Source organism: Bombus vosnesenskii, unplaced genomic scaffold (assembly GCF_011952255.1).
Source record: "Bombus vosnesenskii isolate JDL3184/JDL3185 unplaced genomic scaffold, Bvos_JDL3184-5_v1.1 scf7180000013379, whole genome shotgun sequence".
Lineage (NCBI taxonomy): Eukaryota > Metazoa > Arthropoda > Insecta > Hymenoptera > Apidae > Bombus > Bombus vosnesenskii.
Window position 1 is genome coordinate 1,228,711 of NW_022883009.1, and position 19,816 is coordinate 1,248,526.

Genomic DNA, 19,816 nt, shown 5'->3' on the forward strand with positions numbered 1-19,816 from the left:
GTATATATAGAATAAATATGTATATCGACGCCATCAAAATATTAATGTTTTACTTTAAATCCACATTTACTTACAGCGATACTGCGTAAATACGTATACATATACGACATGTAATTAGTAAGAACGATTAATAGTTTCACAACGAACATTTCTATGAACCTTTCAGCTTCTAATAACACACTTAATGGTGCTGGTATGAGAAGGATAATAGCGGAGACGTTGTAAATGAACGTTGTAAATGGACGTTGTAAATGGACGTTGTAATGTAGACCATTAATTGTTTGAAATGCAATTACCTAATTACACGTAAAGATACACGAATCAAAATCGAACGTTTGTGTTTCTTTCATGCCGAGTGCAATTCATTGTAAAATAATTTGTAACAAGATTCGATCGATGATTCTCCATCGATTGGACATGGATGAAAAATCGTTTCAAATTTAACGGACGACCGCTGTTGCAAGAAATTACATGACGCCTGAGGAATGCAACCAGGCATACCGATACGTTACAACAGTCGTATAGCCGAAGGAATCCGCTACGAGAATAATCTTAAATCGAGTTCGAAGAACGATAAAACGTGTTTAATAACAGGCAACATCTGAAGGGTAAGGGGTAATATAAGAAATGCCACAAAACAACCATATCGAGGAAATCATTTTTAAGTTGGCAACTACTGCAGGAAACATGTGGCGACGTATTAAAAGATCCTTGCGAGAATACTTTATGCCTGTATTAATACATACTAATTTTTATTAATTCAATTGTAGTATTTCTTTGTTCAATATCAAGAGTTTAAAACATACAAATAAGTCTCTTATATCTTGTATCACTTCAATCACACAGTTTATCTTTACATCTTTTTCTAATCTTTCTTTCGCATTTTTGCTTTTAGATAGTCGGATTAATTATCTCACGTTTAAGTGTTGTAATTATCGGTAGTTGTTGTTGTATCAATAACGTTATACCATAATTAGGATTATATCATTAGATTCGTACTAAATTGTATTCTATTGCTATATGATAGGTAAACTAGCGTGTAATTTCTAATTAGAGTATTCGCTCTTCGAGAAGCCAAGTCTTTCAAGCATAAAAATTTGTAAGGGGCAACAAACATATTAATTCGCACTAACAATGATATTTAGAAATGCAACATTCCTCACAAAATATTTTAATCTAATTTAATTAAAATTAGAAATTGCAAAAATTAAATTCGCGGAAATTGTTAGCCGTATTTACTACCATATATTAGTGAATCAAAAAATTGTTATAAAACAGAGAATACTATCAAAAAAAAAAGAAATATTTACTTCTTCAAAAATATAACTGAATACTTTATACAACAATATATAAAATATAACTTGTACAAAACAAAAATGTAATACAGTAATCTTGTAACATATTAATTCTTTCTCTTATGTCGAAGCCATGTTTCCAGAGCACCGTGTTAGAAGAGATTTGAGTGTATTTACGTCAGCAGCATTATTTACAATTAAAATGATGCAACGTATGCATCGATAGTACCGAAGGTGTAATAATTAGAATATCGAAAATTTAACTAACTTAATAAGCAAACTTTGATATTGTGGAATGAAATAAAAAATATTTTTCCGTCGATACCAATTACTAGTATTATTATTACTTCAATGATATAAAATTAATAATTCTTGAAATTTTGTTTCTTTGTCATCTATCATGTGTACAAATTAAAGAACTAATTTCTGCAAGGAAGAAGAAGGATAAAAATAAATATTATACCTTTCTTATAACAGCAATAAACTGTATATGTAATATCTTCTGTAATCTAAACTGAAATCTATTTATACAATATCTGTTTCACAGGAAATATGAAACAAACGCATTTATGATAAATGTTCGCAATTAAGTATACAAGAAAAAATGGGTCATGAGATATAACTGTCTCTGAATCAGTTACGAACGGTACGGTTTCATTCTCCAAGAATCAATGAATTGTAGGCTCAAACTGAAAAGAGAAAGTGAACTTCCGGAGAACAATGTTTACCAACTCGAGTACCGAGTAATGAGAGAATGAGATTTCACAAAATACGTACTTATATATGCCGTATACTCCGAAACAAAAAACATACTTTCATTTATCTTTAATGGTATATGTTTTAAAACACTCAGCGATACAATGCTATACCTAAAGAAAGGAAAATCAATGAAAAGACATTCCTTCACCTATCGCCACTACGTTCCATTTCTTCGTTAATTTTCCAAATCTATGCTTACCTGTCCTTTTTTAAGCCTTTTCTCTCCAAAGAAGAAAAATATACTATTCCGATAAGCGAACAATACTATGTATTCTGAGACTAATAAATCTTATTCTTAACAAGTTAAAGTTCAATTTCGACGCTGAAGTAAATGATCTGAACAACAATGTCTACCAATATATTCAATTCTACACAACTAAGTAACAATTGTTCGATGAACAATAAGTCAATCAATTGCTATCATTCAATAAATCAAGTCAATAGCTTCCGCTGTGCTCTAACTGTATAACATAACGAACAACAACGTGACGTACACGATAATTAGTTATTAAAAATAGCTGCATTCGGATTGCATAAATAATCGAGCCAGTGCAACTTGACAATTAATTGTTGAATGCATTCCTTGTAATATAACAAAATACATAGACTAAAAGCAAAAATTATAAACAGAAGGAAAACAAAATGCTTCTATTTAAAAAATGACGTAAAATGGATCGTTTTATTAGAATTCTACTGTAAAATTTCCTCATTAAGAGGTAACGAGACAAATGATATACAGTCGCCATGTTTGGACTAGTTGCCAAATTGATATTCGACGACGTAATCCAACAATTCTGGTATTTTTAGACTTATCGTTAGACAATACATGGCAAACACATCAGTCAGAGGAATATATTGTATTTAATACATCGTGTCTTATTTCTTACCAGCCAATCTCTGCTTCGCGCGTATATGTATCACGCTTTCGGTTTCAGAGTCTGAGCCCACCCAATATGTAGTTCCACTTCGATCGGAATCGCTTTGTAGATCGTCGGATGTTTCCTCTAGAATAGTTTCTAGAAAGTCCACTTGCTGCACTAGCACTGTGTCTAGAAATCAAAGCAACGTATGTTTCAATAACAAAAATATGATTTTAATTAGCTCAATAGAATAAGAGACAAACATGACAATAGAAATGAAAATACCTCCAATAAAGCTACTAAAGGCAAGAAGCAGTGAACTATATACAATGTACAATGTGCACAAATATTCTTTGATAAACTATGAATATTACAAGCGTAACTATGAGAATGTAAAATTCAGTTTTAATGAAGATGCTACTATGGCAATCGGTATATTAATGAGGTACAACAATTGCATTACAGATTTAAGGTCTCAAATGCTGCATAAAAAATGAAAAATTCGCTTTTTTACGTTGAAAATCAAGTATCTTTAGTTGTGATATAATTCATGTATCTTATCATTTTTTTATAACAAACTTGGACATAAATTTATCGATTCATACAAATGCATCCTGTCTGCCTGTCTGTCTGTCTGATTCTCTCCCTTTCTCTGCCTCATAATCTCTGAAATTTAAGCGACATGTATCCAATTTCTCACAGTTTCTAATGCATCTAGGTTAATCACTTTTTAATCAATTCCAACGATCTGTATTTGAATAATACATAGTTACATATCTTTATGAAATATTGTTATACAGTCCACGTATATTTGTCTATGTATATAGAATAGAACGTGTCTTATCGCGGTTTCTATTAAACTTTTCCGCGAAGTCGTTTTCCACTTGTGAGATTTTTTATCGCAACTAACATTGTGAATTCAAATTATTATCAAAGAGCTAAAAATGGTAACCATGAATGTTCTCAAACATTCAACTGGTTAGTTAGAAAATGACATGGACTTCATCAAATCGGAAAAATTCATTGTCGGACAAAAATTTTACGGGTACAGAGTCAAGTGGTAGCCTTTTTCTATAAAATCACATTTGCATATCTGCTGCATTTCGTTCTACGATGTCCAAATTGCATGAAAGATAAGGCAGTGTACTCTTTGTACATGTTCATTAGATTACAGATAAAAAATTCTACCAAATGTCCAAATTGGACAAATTGTGAATGTGAAATTTTAAATAAAAAAAAAATGTTCATTAGATTCTACAATATTTTGTAGTTAATTTTATTTAATAATATTTTTTAGTTATGTCAAATAGATTGTTCTTCTTCACAGATTAAAGGTAAAATGAAATATACTCGAAAATTGAAACAAGCATGATATCCAATTTTAATTTATGTGTAACGTATGTAATTAGTGAGTTATAAATAAATTGTTTATGTATTTACGGGAAATGTAATCTTTAACTTGCTACTGTAGTGTCCTGGGGTATTATTTTATATGCTATAATATTTATATTATATTATATATTATAAGATAATTATATTATAAGAAATAATTTTTTGTTTCGCAGGAACACCATAGCATGGTGTATATTGTGTTTGCAATTTATTGATTACGTCGAAACAGATCTATTCGTGTTCGGCAAGAAGCAACGCGAACTTTCGTCCTTGCACTTGTACCATAATATTTTCTGTTACATCCCTGGATCGCTTATAACGTTCACGTTATTCAATGCTTTTATCTTTTGGATTCTTACAAATATTCTTAAACTCAGCGAAGCCGCTAATCGCTACCATACAGATTGTAAATAACAAACTAATGAAAGCCCTATTATTTTAGAAAATTAGGCAGATGCTAAAACTTTGTTGTACATGCTTCGGTATAAGTAAAATTTAATTCTAAACACGAATATAAATAAATTTCTAAATTAAAAAACAATATTTGGAATTTACATAGTTCAATTAATTTTATTCTTCTACGACATATGTATATAGATAAATGAAGTCATATCGTGAAATAACAGAAATTCTTACTATATCATGCAACTCTGTTTGTTTACCACATTTTGTTTTTTAACCATTGTTTAGGACAAAGTCACAATTTCGTATAGGTGTTACAGACAAATAAAAGAAAAGGCTACAAAAATTAAAACTTCATTACAAATTTTTAAAAATTCATTGTTATATTCATTATTATATTTTATATGTATATATCATAAATTTATATTACATTAATAACTATATAATAAACATATTATATATGCTATATTTTATACAAATTGTATATATTATATTATTATATGTATATAATATACTAATGTCATATTATACGATATTTGTATATTACAGGCACGGTTTTTGACTTTTCAATATTTTATATACTGCAAAGTTAGTAATTGCTCCGTATCAGAATTTGGAATGTACGTAGAAGTAACTAACATATTAGTCAACGTTTCCTTATATTATAAACAAAATTACATGACAAAAAACAAATAGAACTGATAATTATGAAATAATGTACGAAACACTCGTGCATTGAAATACGAATAATATTTATGAATATATGCAATGATATGATCAAAATTATTTAGTTATAAACAGTCAATATTATTTAAGCAATTAAAATGATTCATTGAACATTATATAAATACAAAATACGTAAATGCAATATATTTATACATATATTATGTTGAATATTATATGTACCTAATAAATAGTACAAACGCGCTATATTAATTTATATAGGTAATATTATGTGCAATGTACATATAGGAGAGAGTCGCGCCGTACGGACCGGATTGCAGTACTCACTAAAATTAGTTCCGGCTGTTTTTCACCAGACATTAATAATTACTTTTATTTGATTAAATAAATGAATACAACAATCCTATGTAACATAGCTCGGAAACAAAAACCTAAAAAATTGGAAATGAATATCGAAAATGAATTCGGCTGGATTATGGAATAAAAGTGCGGCTGCCTTGAGGCATCCGCCCGTCTATCACAGAATGAAGTGTAATCGTAAATAAATAAGGTAAATTGAACTAAAGATTTTTGCGAGTATTTCAGCAACTAAAGCTGAGCCACGGTAACACGTACAGGGAAAAGTTGTTCACAATATTGACTTTGAATTGAAATATTGTCCGCTTTTTAAATAATTACCTAATATTTGAATAAAAATATGTATGGTGAATCTAAATGTCCTTTTTTTTTTACATTATTGATCATTTAGATCGAAAACCTACAAATTAAATAATTGGTTGGCACCGAACAATAATTTTTCGTTTGCCATAAATTATACTTTTTCTCCTGCAAATTATCAATCCTTATTATTTAATTTCACTCTATTCCTCTTTTTATTAAGTTCCATTTGTATTACAAACTCATTTTTGAAATTTCGTACAACTTGTACCGACTCTAGCCCAAGATACACCAAAAAGGTTTAGTGCAGTCTGATTGCTAAATAACAAAGAGACGTTGTACGTCGTAGGTCTGATTTCAAGTAATGTTACATTGGAGAATATTGTTTTCCTGTGATATTTTATAAATCATCCATCCAATTTTTCCAAAGAAATGATTACGTGATCGATAATTAATAAATAGCTTGAATCGCGGTGACGTATATATTCAATCATGCTTTAATTCATGATTTTATGAATGCAATACTGTTTATTTGAGGTACATATATAAACCTGTTTTTCAACTTATGAAACATTTTCCTGATATAATAATTATGTCTTATCGGAAGCATTCGAGATCTGTAGGTTATAAAATAATAGCTAATTGAAGAACTACATAATATGTGAATTGTTAACAAAACTCTCGTTTTCCAGTCTTACGTATTGCAAAATAATTTTTTCCTAGACAAGAAAATTGCTTTGTTAAAACAATGTACATATATTCGCAATTGCGATGACTAACGAAAGATATTTTATAATTGAAATGCTTCCCAAGTCTACAATTTATATTTCCACGTAAAAAATTTTCTAGTCAAAAATTTGTGTGTCATTCACATTAACATTTGGGACATCGTCTAAATCTAAATTCTATTATAAATTCACAAATACAAAAAGCGTACAAGATTTAGAATTACAAGATTCTACCACCATTTCTCTAACTTCTTAATTTCTACCACAAACAATAGAAAACATGGCAAGCGTTATTTTTTTCCTAAATTAAATGGCCGTGTAACAATAATATCATGTACCAATCTCAATTTGTGTGAACCAAACATTACACGGAAAAACAAATCTAACGCATGTCTCAATAATATTGAAAACGTAATATTACATAATATTGAAAACATAATATAAAATATAATATTTTTAAGCAGAGGTTAACCTACGCGTTTCCTTTTCTTTTCTTTCCTCTCGTAAAACGAACAGATTAGACGTAATGACCATTGTGAGAAGAAATCGTCCTACGGGAACGTGCAATTTGTCTTGCACAAGTGCAAAATGCAGAGGTACGTTGAGCTATACAACATGATGGAAAAGAGAACCACCTGTTGCAGACGCCTGTTGCCGCAGTTCGTTCCGCAGCTGGGCAACGGACGTGAATAATCCGTCGCTTTGCACAAAAATAATCGGTGATCTACCTCCTTTCGCGCGTATTGCGTGTCACATCGCGTCGTTCTAATCGCACCGAATACAGAAGGAAAAACGAATGAATGAATATATGGCGCTATTGTTGCACACCTTTGAGTAACCTGTGATTACGAATCAAAGAAATAACATGTGCTTTGTGTGGTAATCGTTCTTAACGTGCGTTTAATGTGGCAATTTTGTTTCTATCGATCGTAGTTAATTGACTGGTGTGAATCTGTTGGAGTTTACAGAGCGCCAAATAGACTGTTATATTTTGTAGAACGATGATTACCTCATAATTAATTAGACTTAGACGTATATTTTGAAGAATATAGCGATAAGAGACAAAACAAAAATAGTTGACTTTTTCCTAAAGTAGGTGAACAATTTCCCGAATGTAATAAAGAAAGAAAATAGAAGATTTTCTTAGTAAACGTTTTAGTCTAGTGATCATCATGCTTTCAAATCTTTCAAGTGATCGACAATCTTACACAATAATTTATCTTACTCTTAAATTCTACAATTTTGCAACGCTCTATATGCGTGTATATGTTTGTTATTATTATATATATATATATGTATTTAATAACACTTATGAGTTATATATATTTCGCAAAGAATCGAGTATTTTTCTCGAGTATGAAAACTACGATCGACACCTAGGTAGTTGGTATTTATAGTTTTTCATTGACTCTCACACGTTAGCCCACGGTTATAGAAAGTAGCCTACATTAACTGCAGTCATTAACAGGCGATTTGTATTCAAACTCGCGCTATTTTCTATCCAATGGAAATTGCGGTAATGATACAAGTCTCCGTCGATATCTAGAGCGTAGACGAATAGAGGGCTTCTGGAACTCATAATAAATAACGAGGCGTCTTGTTTAATATAATATTTACGACAGATTACAACCAGATCAATGGTATCAACAAGAACGATCTGTTAACAAAGTAAAGGTACCTGTATGTAAAAGATTCTTTTAATTCTACTAATGTTCGTGGTTCCCGTGTTTGAATAGATCAATCGTTTGCAATAAAAGATACTATGTTTGGTTCGAAAAGTATTGGTCGTCACTATCACTTTTACTTTATCATAGAACGGAAGGAAAGTATTCTCGTTTTGTGACTCGGAATTTATGCGAACAAATCAATGTTAAGTTCATGTAAAACAAAAACCGAGAAATCTACATGTAATTAACCATTCACATTTTTCAAATGCGATCTCTGTAGAAGCAAAGAGAACAGAAATATTGAAAGCACAGTAAAATTTTCAATACGGGATTTTTAATATCTTAATTTGATTTGTACCTGAGGAAAGATTATATTATACATTTTCGTTGACGTAATACTAAACAGATGGTCACAGTTCAGATTCGCATATTGTTTAAAGTTTAAGCGGGTGATAGAAAGTGAAATAGTAACAGTACGAACCATTAGTCCGTAGATCCTCGTGCGTAGGTTGAAAATGGGAACGATGCTGTAATTGGAAACCATAGGCCGGAAGCCACGGATTCGGTCCGTTCACCAGATCCATATCCAATGCTTCGAACGTGGTCGGTGGCTCTTCGTCGTCCTCGGCCTCGACATCGAGCTTCGTGGACGACGTGAGCGTCGTGGCCGTGGTCATTGTGGTCGTCAACGTTGTCGCATTCAGCTCCTTCGTGCTCATCTCCAACCGGTGGAGACAGAGACGTGTCCAGCTGTGTTCGGTGACTGACAGTCATTAATCGCTTCGCCGAACTGTGAACGTTCTTTCCGCGTTTCCTGGCCGACCCTCATGCTCTGCCCTCGAACCCTTCCCGCTACGAAGTCATCGTTTTCTAGAACAGTGAATACGCACTTCCATTCATACGCTTACATATTCTGACGCTTCTATTAAATAAGAAACTTGGAGAAAAAATGGAAGGAGTTTTTTCCAAAAAAAATGGAAACGATACGTAACATTCGTATCGATGTGTCTATAAGACTTTATTGTAAATTCCCAATGTCTTCCCAAACATACCGAATTTTTCTATTAAAGTATAGTTTTATCTACGATTTTCTGAAATTAATGATTATATCATTTCTACTATTTTTCTTCCGAGTTTCTTAAATATCTCTTTGTTATATCTAACGAAACCAAACACTTAATAAAAGGAAGGATTTAGTAACTGTCATAGAACGATATAAGAACATTACAGAACGACACAGGAAGAAAAGCAATATGTATGCACATATTCTACATTCATATTATACAACGGTTACATATAAATATCTACACGTATTATGCAACTTAACTAACTAGTTCAAATTCGATATGAAAAATGTGCTTATACAAGAAAAACAAAGATTGAGAATATAGCGAAAAAAGGCAGTTCGCGAGAAATTACGTAACGGAAAAGATGCGTGATTTGTTAAACCTACGAAGCGGTGTTGCGTGCACAGAATCGAAATGATCACGAAGACTTTGTCAGTAGTTTATGAACCGTAGCGATTCGCGGAACTTTCAATGGCTCTTTCGAATTCTAAACGGCGATTGGGTAGCCGGTAATATTGTAGAAAATGAACAGTACGCTTTATAGGTGAAATTTAATGCCCGTTAGAGGAATCGTTAGGCGGGAGTAAGTAGTAGCTACGTGGCGCGTATAATTTCAGTGACGCAATTTTCTGCTTTGCAGCAAATAACGAAACGGTGCGGAATTATTTATTCTCGTTACTGTGGTTAATAGACCAACTGCTCCAAAGAAACGCGAGGTACTAGTGGTACGACCGTTATTTCAAAAAATGGACAGATGATGTACATTTTCTGTGGCATTAATGGTATGTTTAACTTTTAGGTTTGAATTCCATTTCTACGCTTTTGCTATTCATAACTGATTATTTTTGTATTGCCTACATAATTTGACTCCTTAATGATTACTTAATTTATTATTTATATTCACAAGCTCGTGTCAGTGTACAATTGTTATGTTTACTTATATAAACGACTTATTTATTCAAACCGTGAAATTACCTACTCAATGTAAATTTTAAAGTAACATGTAATGACTTTATTCATGCAAAATAGAGGATTGCATGATGTTTAGATATTTTAAATTGTTCATTAATGTTTTTTATTTAAAGCAATATGCAACAAACGCATTAAGACGCAAAATTATTTAACGCAATTAAACGCAAAAGAATAAAATTCTTTTCATAAATTAAACTAAATTACAGAACAAGCGTTCTAACTGTTTACAACAAGCTGCAAGATCCCGTATACAATTTATTTTAAACAAATACGCAATTTCGATTCGATCGATTCTGCGCAGATCCCTTCAACGATGACCGTGAAACGATTTACTCTCGCGCCTCTCACCGCCCACTGAAATCGAGGTTTCACGGTGTTTTAATTAAAAAACAATACTCGCGCGAAAGAAACGCGTGGGTGTAATGATCAACCTCGAAGAATCACGCACTGATATACGAACACCGTAAAGATCTACGAAGGAATCCGTTGGCCGCTCGTAAGTACACGTATGTACACGTACACACGATGTTGCACGAAAGAAACGACGACGGATCTACCTTGTTGCACGTGGTGTAACGTTAAATATTACCGCGGGCCGGGGATTTAAACGACACGATGCAACGCGACGCGGCCGGAATCTCCGCGCGCAGCAGAAGTTACGCATGCGTAATTGGATAAAGATCGAGAGAGGTTGTCGCCCCTCGGCGATTCTCGCTGGCTCTCTCTTCCTGAAACATCGCCAAAAGCACCAGGAAATTTTATTGCGGCTGGACGAGCTGAAAAACGATACGCGTGCTCGTAATTTCATAACGCCCGGACGCTGAAAAAGAAAATCCACTTCCCAAAGAAATCGAAATATCTCGTCGTCGTCTGTAATTATCGCTGCGTTTTATTATATCGATCCACGATTGGAATAATCATTCTCCTCCAGTGCAACTCCTTCCAGATTTCGTCCACGTATTCATCAAGATTAGTTTATATTTGTTTATACCGTCGGTTCATGTTCAATAGCGGCAGATACGAGGACAATATCTTTACGTTTTGTACAAAATATGGTTATCGTGTGATAATATTTTTAGATTTATCTCTGAAAGATCTACATAATATAACTGATAAACAAAACACTATAATTGACACGAAAGACGGAAGGTTTACTTAATACAGTTATATGAAAATAAAAATACAATAGAACTGATACAAGAAAAGGAAACGATATACCGTCCATAAAGGGAAAAAAGGAGAATATTAGACGAAACTATAAAGAAATAACGGATAACGAGAAAATGTCCGTTCGATATTTTCAGTTCTTTAAAAGATGCTACTTTACTTCGCTTAATGACCAAGTTACGTTGAATGCAATTGTATCAATTACCGTGAGACTCAGCGGAAAATGCACAAGCCACAGGTGAAAATGCACGCACGATCCTTGAGCGAACGTTCAATGTTTTATGTCACGATTGAGGATGCCGGAGCGCATAATACCGTGCTTAAACGGTACTCGATCTAGAGTACTGACGTATGGGATGATACCCGATACAAACCACGGGATGGAAAAACATTTTCTAAATTGACGTTCTTTTTGCGTCATTCGACTTATATAATATGGTACGTGCTCTCTAGATCATGCGATCAGTTGCTATAATTCAACGCGGATCGCAGTTCTGTACAAACAAGTGTGTTCCTAGTAGCTCTTTATAGAATTTGTCACAATCAGCTGATGAGTATTTATATGGAAGATAGGGTCAAATGCGGGTGATTGAGTGGTCATTAAATTGTCCAAGATGGACAAGAATTGTTACATTTGAAGAAAGACTGCTCAAGATCCTTTAAATTTACAAAAGGACTCTAAGAACTTAGACAGGGTATATATACAATCTGCTTCATGTTGCATAACGCACCCTTTCCTAACTATATGGACTGTAAAAATAAATCTAGGAAAATAATAGTGTGAAAAAATGACGCATTTCATGAATCTTTTTTCATATTTGTAAGATTTTAATATAAATATTCACCATGAATCGATTAGCATATTCATGTTGTAATCATAACTTCCTACTAGTAGTCTACAATATATAATATTAATGGTCAGCACTACATTTTTCTCTACAACAAAAGAAAACTGTTGTTTTTATTTTTTTGTAATAATTTTATTAGTAGAGTAGAACCAGATATCTTCTCTCTTCTATTTTGAATAATTTTTTGAAATATATAAAGAAGAACGATAAATTAGGCAGCATTTTCATTTTACGGCAGTAATTCTCAATTATTATCTTACGCACCAGTTTCTCCACACCTCAATTTATGAAACAAAACTATAATTAAATTGAAAATATCTACTTTACATCCGTAAAATATTGCCATAAACATGAATGATAAATTACTTTACCCACTACTTTCAACGCGATAAATTTGCTACTCTTGCAACTACTTTTCAATTCTGAACTATGATTCCGTAACGCCGCAACACATTAATGCTTCACTATCTTTCAAAGCAAAAAGAATACATCAATATCTATCAGAGCCTATTGCTTCAAAAGTAATTATTTCATGGTTTATTCAAACAATTTTCTGTAACGTTGCTAAAAACATTAGAGGTAAATTAATTACTGCATCTAATTTTAGATAATGATTATCGGTCGATACCTTATCGTAGTCATATCATGATGATATAATGATATCAATCATTCACGACATAATAATTGCTACACTACACAAATTTTACAGATATAATTACTACTACAAAACGACTGATCATGCATATTTGACGTACATATGAAATTTATTTAAAACATAGCTAACTAACATTTTAACTTAAACAAATGTCTTAATTCAACTGTCTCAGATTGTGCAGCATTCTCGTGACATTTGTTAGTTGTCCTTGACGGACAACCTTAAAGAAAAAGGATACGAACTGTTTCATTCCACTTGCCACGTCACGTGTAATTCTTTATTTAATAGTTTCAACCAAATACATGCTTACTACACGTTACCGCTTAATTTACTACAATGTATGGAAGCAAAAGCATTAAAAGCGGCAGTCAAACGCGCAGCGACAAAAGAACCAAGGGCTAAGAATAATGTATTCGATAAAATCTTTTCGCTAGGTACTTCCGTTAATTGGTTTCGAATCGATTCCTCAATTTTTGAGGAAATATATCGGAACATTTACTTTATGATAGATTATTTGTTTCTTTGATAAGACAGCAGAGGGTAAATCAAGCGTTCAATAACCTGGATTTACAATATATGATTTTGCATCAAGCATCGCAACCTTTAACACGTTTCTGTAGCCACTTTCACTTTACATAACACGTTTTATGCTGCAGATGTGTTTAGTAATCCAACAATATTCGCATGATTAACATCTATCAAGAAAAAATTAATCCTTCTGTCCATTGTAGAAATAGAGATGTTTGATTAACGTCATAAATAGATTAGTTATATTACTATATCAAGAGCTGGTTAATTCTATAACGTAAATGTAACGCAACTTTGCCATTTATTGTCTATTGAGCCTTAAATTTGAGCAATTATGCAGCTAGCGCTACTAAGAACGTACGTACGTCACATATCTAAATTAACTAATTTATTTTTGAATCTTATCAATGAAATTGCAACTATAACTATAAATAAAACATATTTCACGAATCATAACTGGCATATTATCGAATTGTCGTTACGAGAACACAGATATATCGAAAAAGAAGAAAGAAGTATAATGAACGATAATACGCTGGTTTCTCCTCTATATCGACATCCGACAAAATAAAACGAGTTGCCTCTGTACACACTTGAACCGTGACAGCTGTCAAAAGTGGCGAAGCGTCCACGACGCAACGCAGGCGCGAGAGCGATCATTGAATGAAAGAAGACAGAGAGAAAGAGAATGAAGGTAAAAGAAGATAGAAAGGAAAGAGCAAAGAGAGGTGGACGATCGCGTAAACACGCAAGTCTTACGTTGTTACAAGTGAGACGGAAGTAACGAGTTAAGGATAAAGAAAGAGAGAAAGGTTAGAACCGCATAGTGAATTCCGAGTGCGACGGCGCGGTGGTGGATACCTGTCAGCGCACATTCCACGATCCCACAGCGTGCTTTCGCCTCGTCGTTTACTACCACTGGACTTTTGCCTTCCTAACGGCAAGAGTACGTAGTCACATACACCGCCAGTGTAATCCAGAATGGGATTTAAACGCACACACTCCAACTTGTTCATGAAAAAAACGTATCACTTGTCACAATAGCCGGTGGATCGCGTGTTGCTCGCGGCGCGAACATGGCGCACAATTCGTATGGCGTTCACTACTAAAAAGCACAAGCGATAGAACAACAGGGATTCTCTACGGTGTGAGAGGATCTTGAAGGAACGACGCGAACAATGGAACGTGACTTAAGGCTTAAGGACACCGGAGAGCGCGAGAGCCAACTTTACACCGCGGGGTAAATACTAGAACAAAACTCGCTGCTTTCGCCCGCGGAGCGCGGCCGTGCTGGCCAATCCCCACCCGCGCAACGCCGCCACGTGGTACACAGCTTAACCAATCACAAACTGGTTACGCGGGGCCCCCCGGACGTGTTTGTAAAGCCGGCTTGCTACCGATCAGTTTCTTCTCTTCTTCTCTCGTACCGATTTAACATTTGGACAACATAAAGGAACACGAAAAGTCGCTTTCTTTCTGCCAATATACTCGAGCTGATCCTTTTTCTTCCTTTCGCGTAACAATGCTTCACCGCTTCATGACCAAGAAAATCGGTACGCATGATTCGGAAGAAGAGATTGCAACAGAACTAAATGGAAAATCGACTAAAATATCTTTTCGCTGAGGGATAAACACACTAAAGAAACTCACTGGTATTACATACAACATGTACCGTGGATAACTTTCCGGTCTCTATTATCATAATGCCGGTATGAAACGTTAAAACGACTGGATAAAACGAGAGAACAGTATGTGCATTTCTAAAATTTTTTAGTGATAGGACAATTTGTCAAGATATATAGAGTTTCCTCTCGTGTTATCCATTTATCTTAAATTGGCACAAAGATACGCGCCAAAATATTACACTTCCATTGACGTGTCTTGTTATTTTGCTTCGAAAAAGGGCCACCTGCTTGTCAAAATATCTCGTTGTTATCACGAAACATCTCGTTGTAAACTATGCATACGCGACCAGCATTTATTATTACATAGATCTGCGTACACAACTCAATAGACCTGCGAGCGACTGAATACATAACTACAAACATTGCCTTGAATCGTGATCAATAAAATCGACTTAAGCGATATGTTTTGTGATTTGTTTTATGAGGACAATCAGATATCTAAATAACAGAGTTAGTCATACCTGTTATACCATTACGTTTCCTATCAAAATAAAACAATCAACGTGTATATGAATCAAACTCAGCGGTAAAATGAAATTATTATATACTTTATATTATATATTATGATAACATATGTTGTGATAACACGTGTTATCCAGTGATAAGACATCTTCAGCGTAGAACAGAAAAATTATTTAATAAATCGTCGAAAGAAAATGATTCATATTTTTTTGTAGCGCTTTATTATCTACATAATTAGCAAACAACTAATATTAGAATATTTTGTTTTTCATATTGTGAGTCAATATTTTGATCGTATTCACGACAGAGCCAAAGATTCTTTTATTATTTACGATATAGATATAAACTCTATCAGCTGATCAATCGGTGTAATACATTATATCTGAATACTTGCTATCTATATAAAATCATTATAGCAAACAATTACCTTCTTCATCCAGATTATCAGCAACTAAATGAAATAGTCAGACACACATATGCAATGAAGTAAGACGATAAAAATATGTTGCAAGGCTTGCATAATTCAATATCCGATATAAATATTGTGACCAAATACGACTGCACGATGTTCATCACAAACGATCTGTCATGTTTTACGCAAGACATAGACCATCTTATGACGGAAGACGCAATGCTTCGTTCCACCGAATTTCTAACGGGTAACCTCTTTCGAAAGGAAAGTTCGATCGGTACATCGATCCAGTCATCGAAACGAACGACAGGCGGCTCTGAATTCAACTCGAGAGATCGCAGGATCCATCTCGTGGCCATATGTGTGATGAGAGGAGCAGGTATGTAACGGGCCAGGGGCCACTTATCTGTTGTCCGGTGGAATTTAGTTTCTTTTTTTGAGGCAGGTCACTGACACCGAACGGCAATGGATTGACGCGGCGAGGTCAAGTCCTACGTGCGCTGTCGACAATACTTCACGTTTAAAGGTATCACCAAACATTCCTTGCGGGATATCGCGTTACTTACGCCGATACGGAACCATGATCAATCGTCCGAACCCAGTCTCTGACTATACAACGAAAGATTCAAGTCGTAAATCGTTGCGGAAGGTGCAAATGGTGTAGCTTATGGTGGTAAACAACATAGCTGTAATACGTCTATTTTGGAAGGAAAGAAAAGTGTTTCGAACGTTGTTCTTCTTTAATTTATGCCGAAACGTATAGTTTGTGGTCTGTCATATTTGAATTAATAATTGCGTAGAATTGACAACTAATCAAAGCCTACGTTCGATGCGCGCGCAACATTACCTACTTAGGAAGTGCTTGGAAAAATATACTTACAAAACTAGTTTTTCTAGTTGACATTAATTTTTCAATTTATGAACAACAGGTTTATATTACACGTTGCTGTCATTCATTAAATCAGCTCTCATATGATATCGTAGTTGCTCATGTCTGAAGTGTCACGTACATATTCAGATATTTCCTACACTCATCTTTTGATGAGTATAATATTTTTATTATACTCGTCAGATGTGTCCTTTTATTTACATAATTTAATTTCTCTATCTAGTTTTTTCTATTTGACTGAAGAGCAAAAATTTCCAAATCCTATTTCTATTATTTCTAATTATTCAAAATAATAATTCTAAGGATTTTTAAAATCGAGGATGCTGATGATTTCATAAAGTGGTTTCTTATGAATTATGTATGATATATGCTTAGTGAAAAACTCATAATAATACATAAGATACATATTTCATAAAGTTATCAAAGAATGATGATATGATATACAATGAATTAACGCTGAATAGTAAATAGATAATTACACTCGTCTACAAACATTAACCAGGTTGGTATTGTAAAATGGAGTACGAGTTACGTACGTATACACAATACACAATGTAGTGATTTTTACAGCAACCGCTTCTCAAAGCATCTTTCAGAGTCAGAGTGGGAAATATACAAATGAATTCCTAGCATGAGAACGAAAATAACGGCACTTACTATTAAAATAGAGGTTAGTGATTAATTATCGAAGCACCTTGAAGAAGACTTATTTAATTTTTTCCCTCTTTTTCAATATCACGGAATAATTTTGATATGTATGGTAAATATTTTTATATCGTAAGATATGCGAATATGTTGCGTTTCTACTTCTATTTTAATGATATTTTTCCGACTTCATACTAAAATGTAGGAACGTTATTAAATAACTAATTAAATCTTAGTAGAAAGTAAATTAATGGTTTCATTTTATCCCGATTAGATAGACATCAAATGTTACCTGAATATCAAATACTATATACAAGGATTGATTAATAGAATAATAGAATAACACCATAAAATAATAGAATAATACCTAAATAGTAGAATAATACTATTATTCATACAGATTTTGTTAAAGCAAAAATAAAACAGTTTACAACAACTTGCTCGATTAGGTAATATTTTATCCATGTAACTGTAATTCGTAGAAAATATGTATTTTCTCGCAAGTTTGTAAACTATTTATGGAAATTTTCAAATATCTACATTACTACTAGATATTATACTATTATATTGTTACCTAATACTAGATTTTAGTAACTTCTACTTTTCAAACTTGACCATTGTGAAAAGGCTCGTCAAAAACACAGAGTAACATCTCGAAATTTCGCCTTCCAAGTGATGTGATATTATTCTGTAATTCTATTGCTAACTGATTGAGTTCTCTTCGTAAAAGTAACACTCTTAATATCATTAACTTTGGCAGCAAGTTCTGATGAAATGATGAGCTTCTCCGAGCTTCTCTGTTTCCTTCAAAGCAATATCCGACTCCGAAGAACCACTATGAACTTTTCTTTGATTATTAATTTATTTGAAAATTGTGTCACATCCCAATGATCATTATCCCGAACGATTGTTACTTTGCATTACAAATCGATTTATCTATAATAGACATTTAGAAATGGTGAAATATTCTCATTACATATATTGTATGTATGTATATGGTTCATTTCTGGGCAAACGGTTGACGACCGCATGAATTGTTCTAATTAAGTTGATCAGATCCAATTAAAGACTCTTTATGCCCCTTCGCAGCTAATTCCTCCCTTCTTCGATTAAAAGGAGACAGATGTACTTGTATCAATTAATTATTTTTTCAGTTATGAATGACTTTTTGATAAGAGAATCTAGAAATACTTACACTTACACAGATGTTTCATTGTTGAGTTCCCTAAATTTTATCAGAAAATTTTTCGTTAAATTATCAATAGTATATAATAAATGGTAAAGGCAACGATTATGTAAAAATCTGAGGTAACAGTAAACGTTTTCGCTAAATATGTATGTCAGGCTGACTAAAATCTCCCACATATATTTCAACGCGAAACAAACACAATCCTTTCACTTATCACTTCCTGAAATCTGATTTCAGTTTTACCTTAGTTCTAAATTTCTGCAAAATTAATACTAAGTTTCAGCGTGTGTACACAAGTTATACGTTATAAATATCCCAAATAACATTCTTGATTGAACATTTCGCTAAAGCTGAAAGATTTCATACTCGAAATTTAAATACAGATGAGAAACCATTATAGAGAAATTAATTGTGCTTTCACTGTGCTATACATAATCTGTTTTTCTTCACTTATTACTATATTAACTGCCCGTGCACGAATTTACCCGCTTAGTATTTATTTTTATGACAATTTATGTTTATTATTCTCTGTTTGAATACCATTTAAGAGTTGAATTTCGAAAAACGGTCGGAAACGCATTTGTTTATTTGTAATGAGGAGTTTGTTTGCTGATTTTCACATTCCCAATTTTAATAACTCATTGGATAAGGAGTTTATCCTGTTTTTACTCCTTTAAGGTCCATATTTCCAAAATCCTTCTTTACTCTACATCTACATCACAGAGGATGTACATATACCGTTCAAAATTCACGTTTCTGAACAAAAATGAATAATCTGGCGGCAAGAATTGAACTACGTATGCAAATAAGTTAAAAATATAGAGTAAAATTTGTTCACAAGATGTGTTTTCGA

General features: G+C 33.2%; 1 protein-coding gene and 1 long non-coding RNA gene across 17 annotated transcripts in view; one reads left to right on the top strand and one right to left on the bottom strand.

Moving 5' to 3' along the window:
• Positions 1-14,680, bottom strand: part of LOC117237485 — a 72,711-nt gene extending 58,031 nt beyond the window's left edge. For 10 of the 12 annotated variants that reach the window (XM_033501496.1, XM_033501499.1, XM_033501495.1 and 7 more), the window contains exons 1-3: positions 14,543-14,680; positions 8,926-9,314; positions 2,942-3,103 (exon numbers count right to left, since the gene is read on the bottom strand). In XM_033501496.1, coding sequence (XP_033357387.1) covers positions 2,942-3,103; positions 8,926-9,163 — 400 coding nt within the window. In that variant the 5' untranslated portion in view covers positions 9,164-9,314; positions 14,543-14,680. Of the gene's footprint in view, positions 1-2,941; positions 3,104-8,925; positions 9,315-11,855; positions 12,002-14,542 lie in introns of those variants that run through there. The other 2 variants (XM_033501494.1, XM_033501503.1) reach the window with 2 other exon arrangements.
• On the top strand, positions 9,927-18,442 carry LOC117237495. Of its 5 annotated transcripts, none has more exons than XR_004494017.1 (4): positions 9,927-10,094; positions 10,152-10,293; positions 16,431-16,619; positions 16,686-18,442. It is a non-coding gene; the product is annotated as an uncharacterized LOC117237495 (long non-coding RNA). The 5 variants fall into 5 exon arrangements; XR_004494014.1 differs by lacking the exons at positions 9,927-10,094; positions 10,152-10,293 and adding an exon at positions 14,975-15,390 and having other exon boundaries at positions 16,269-16,619; positions 16,686-17,631; positions 17,700-18,442; XR_004494016.1 differs by having other exon boundaries at positions 9,927-10,293.
• Positions 18,443-19,816: the final 1,374 nt, after the last annotated feature.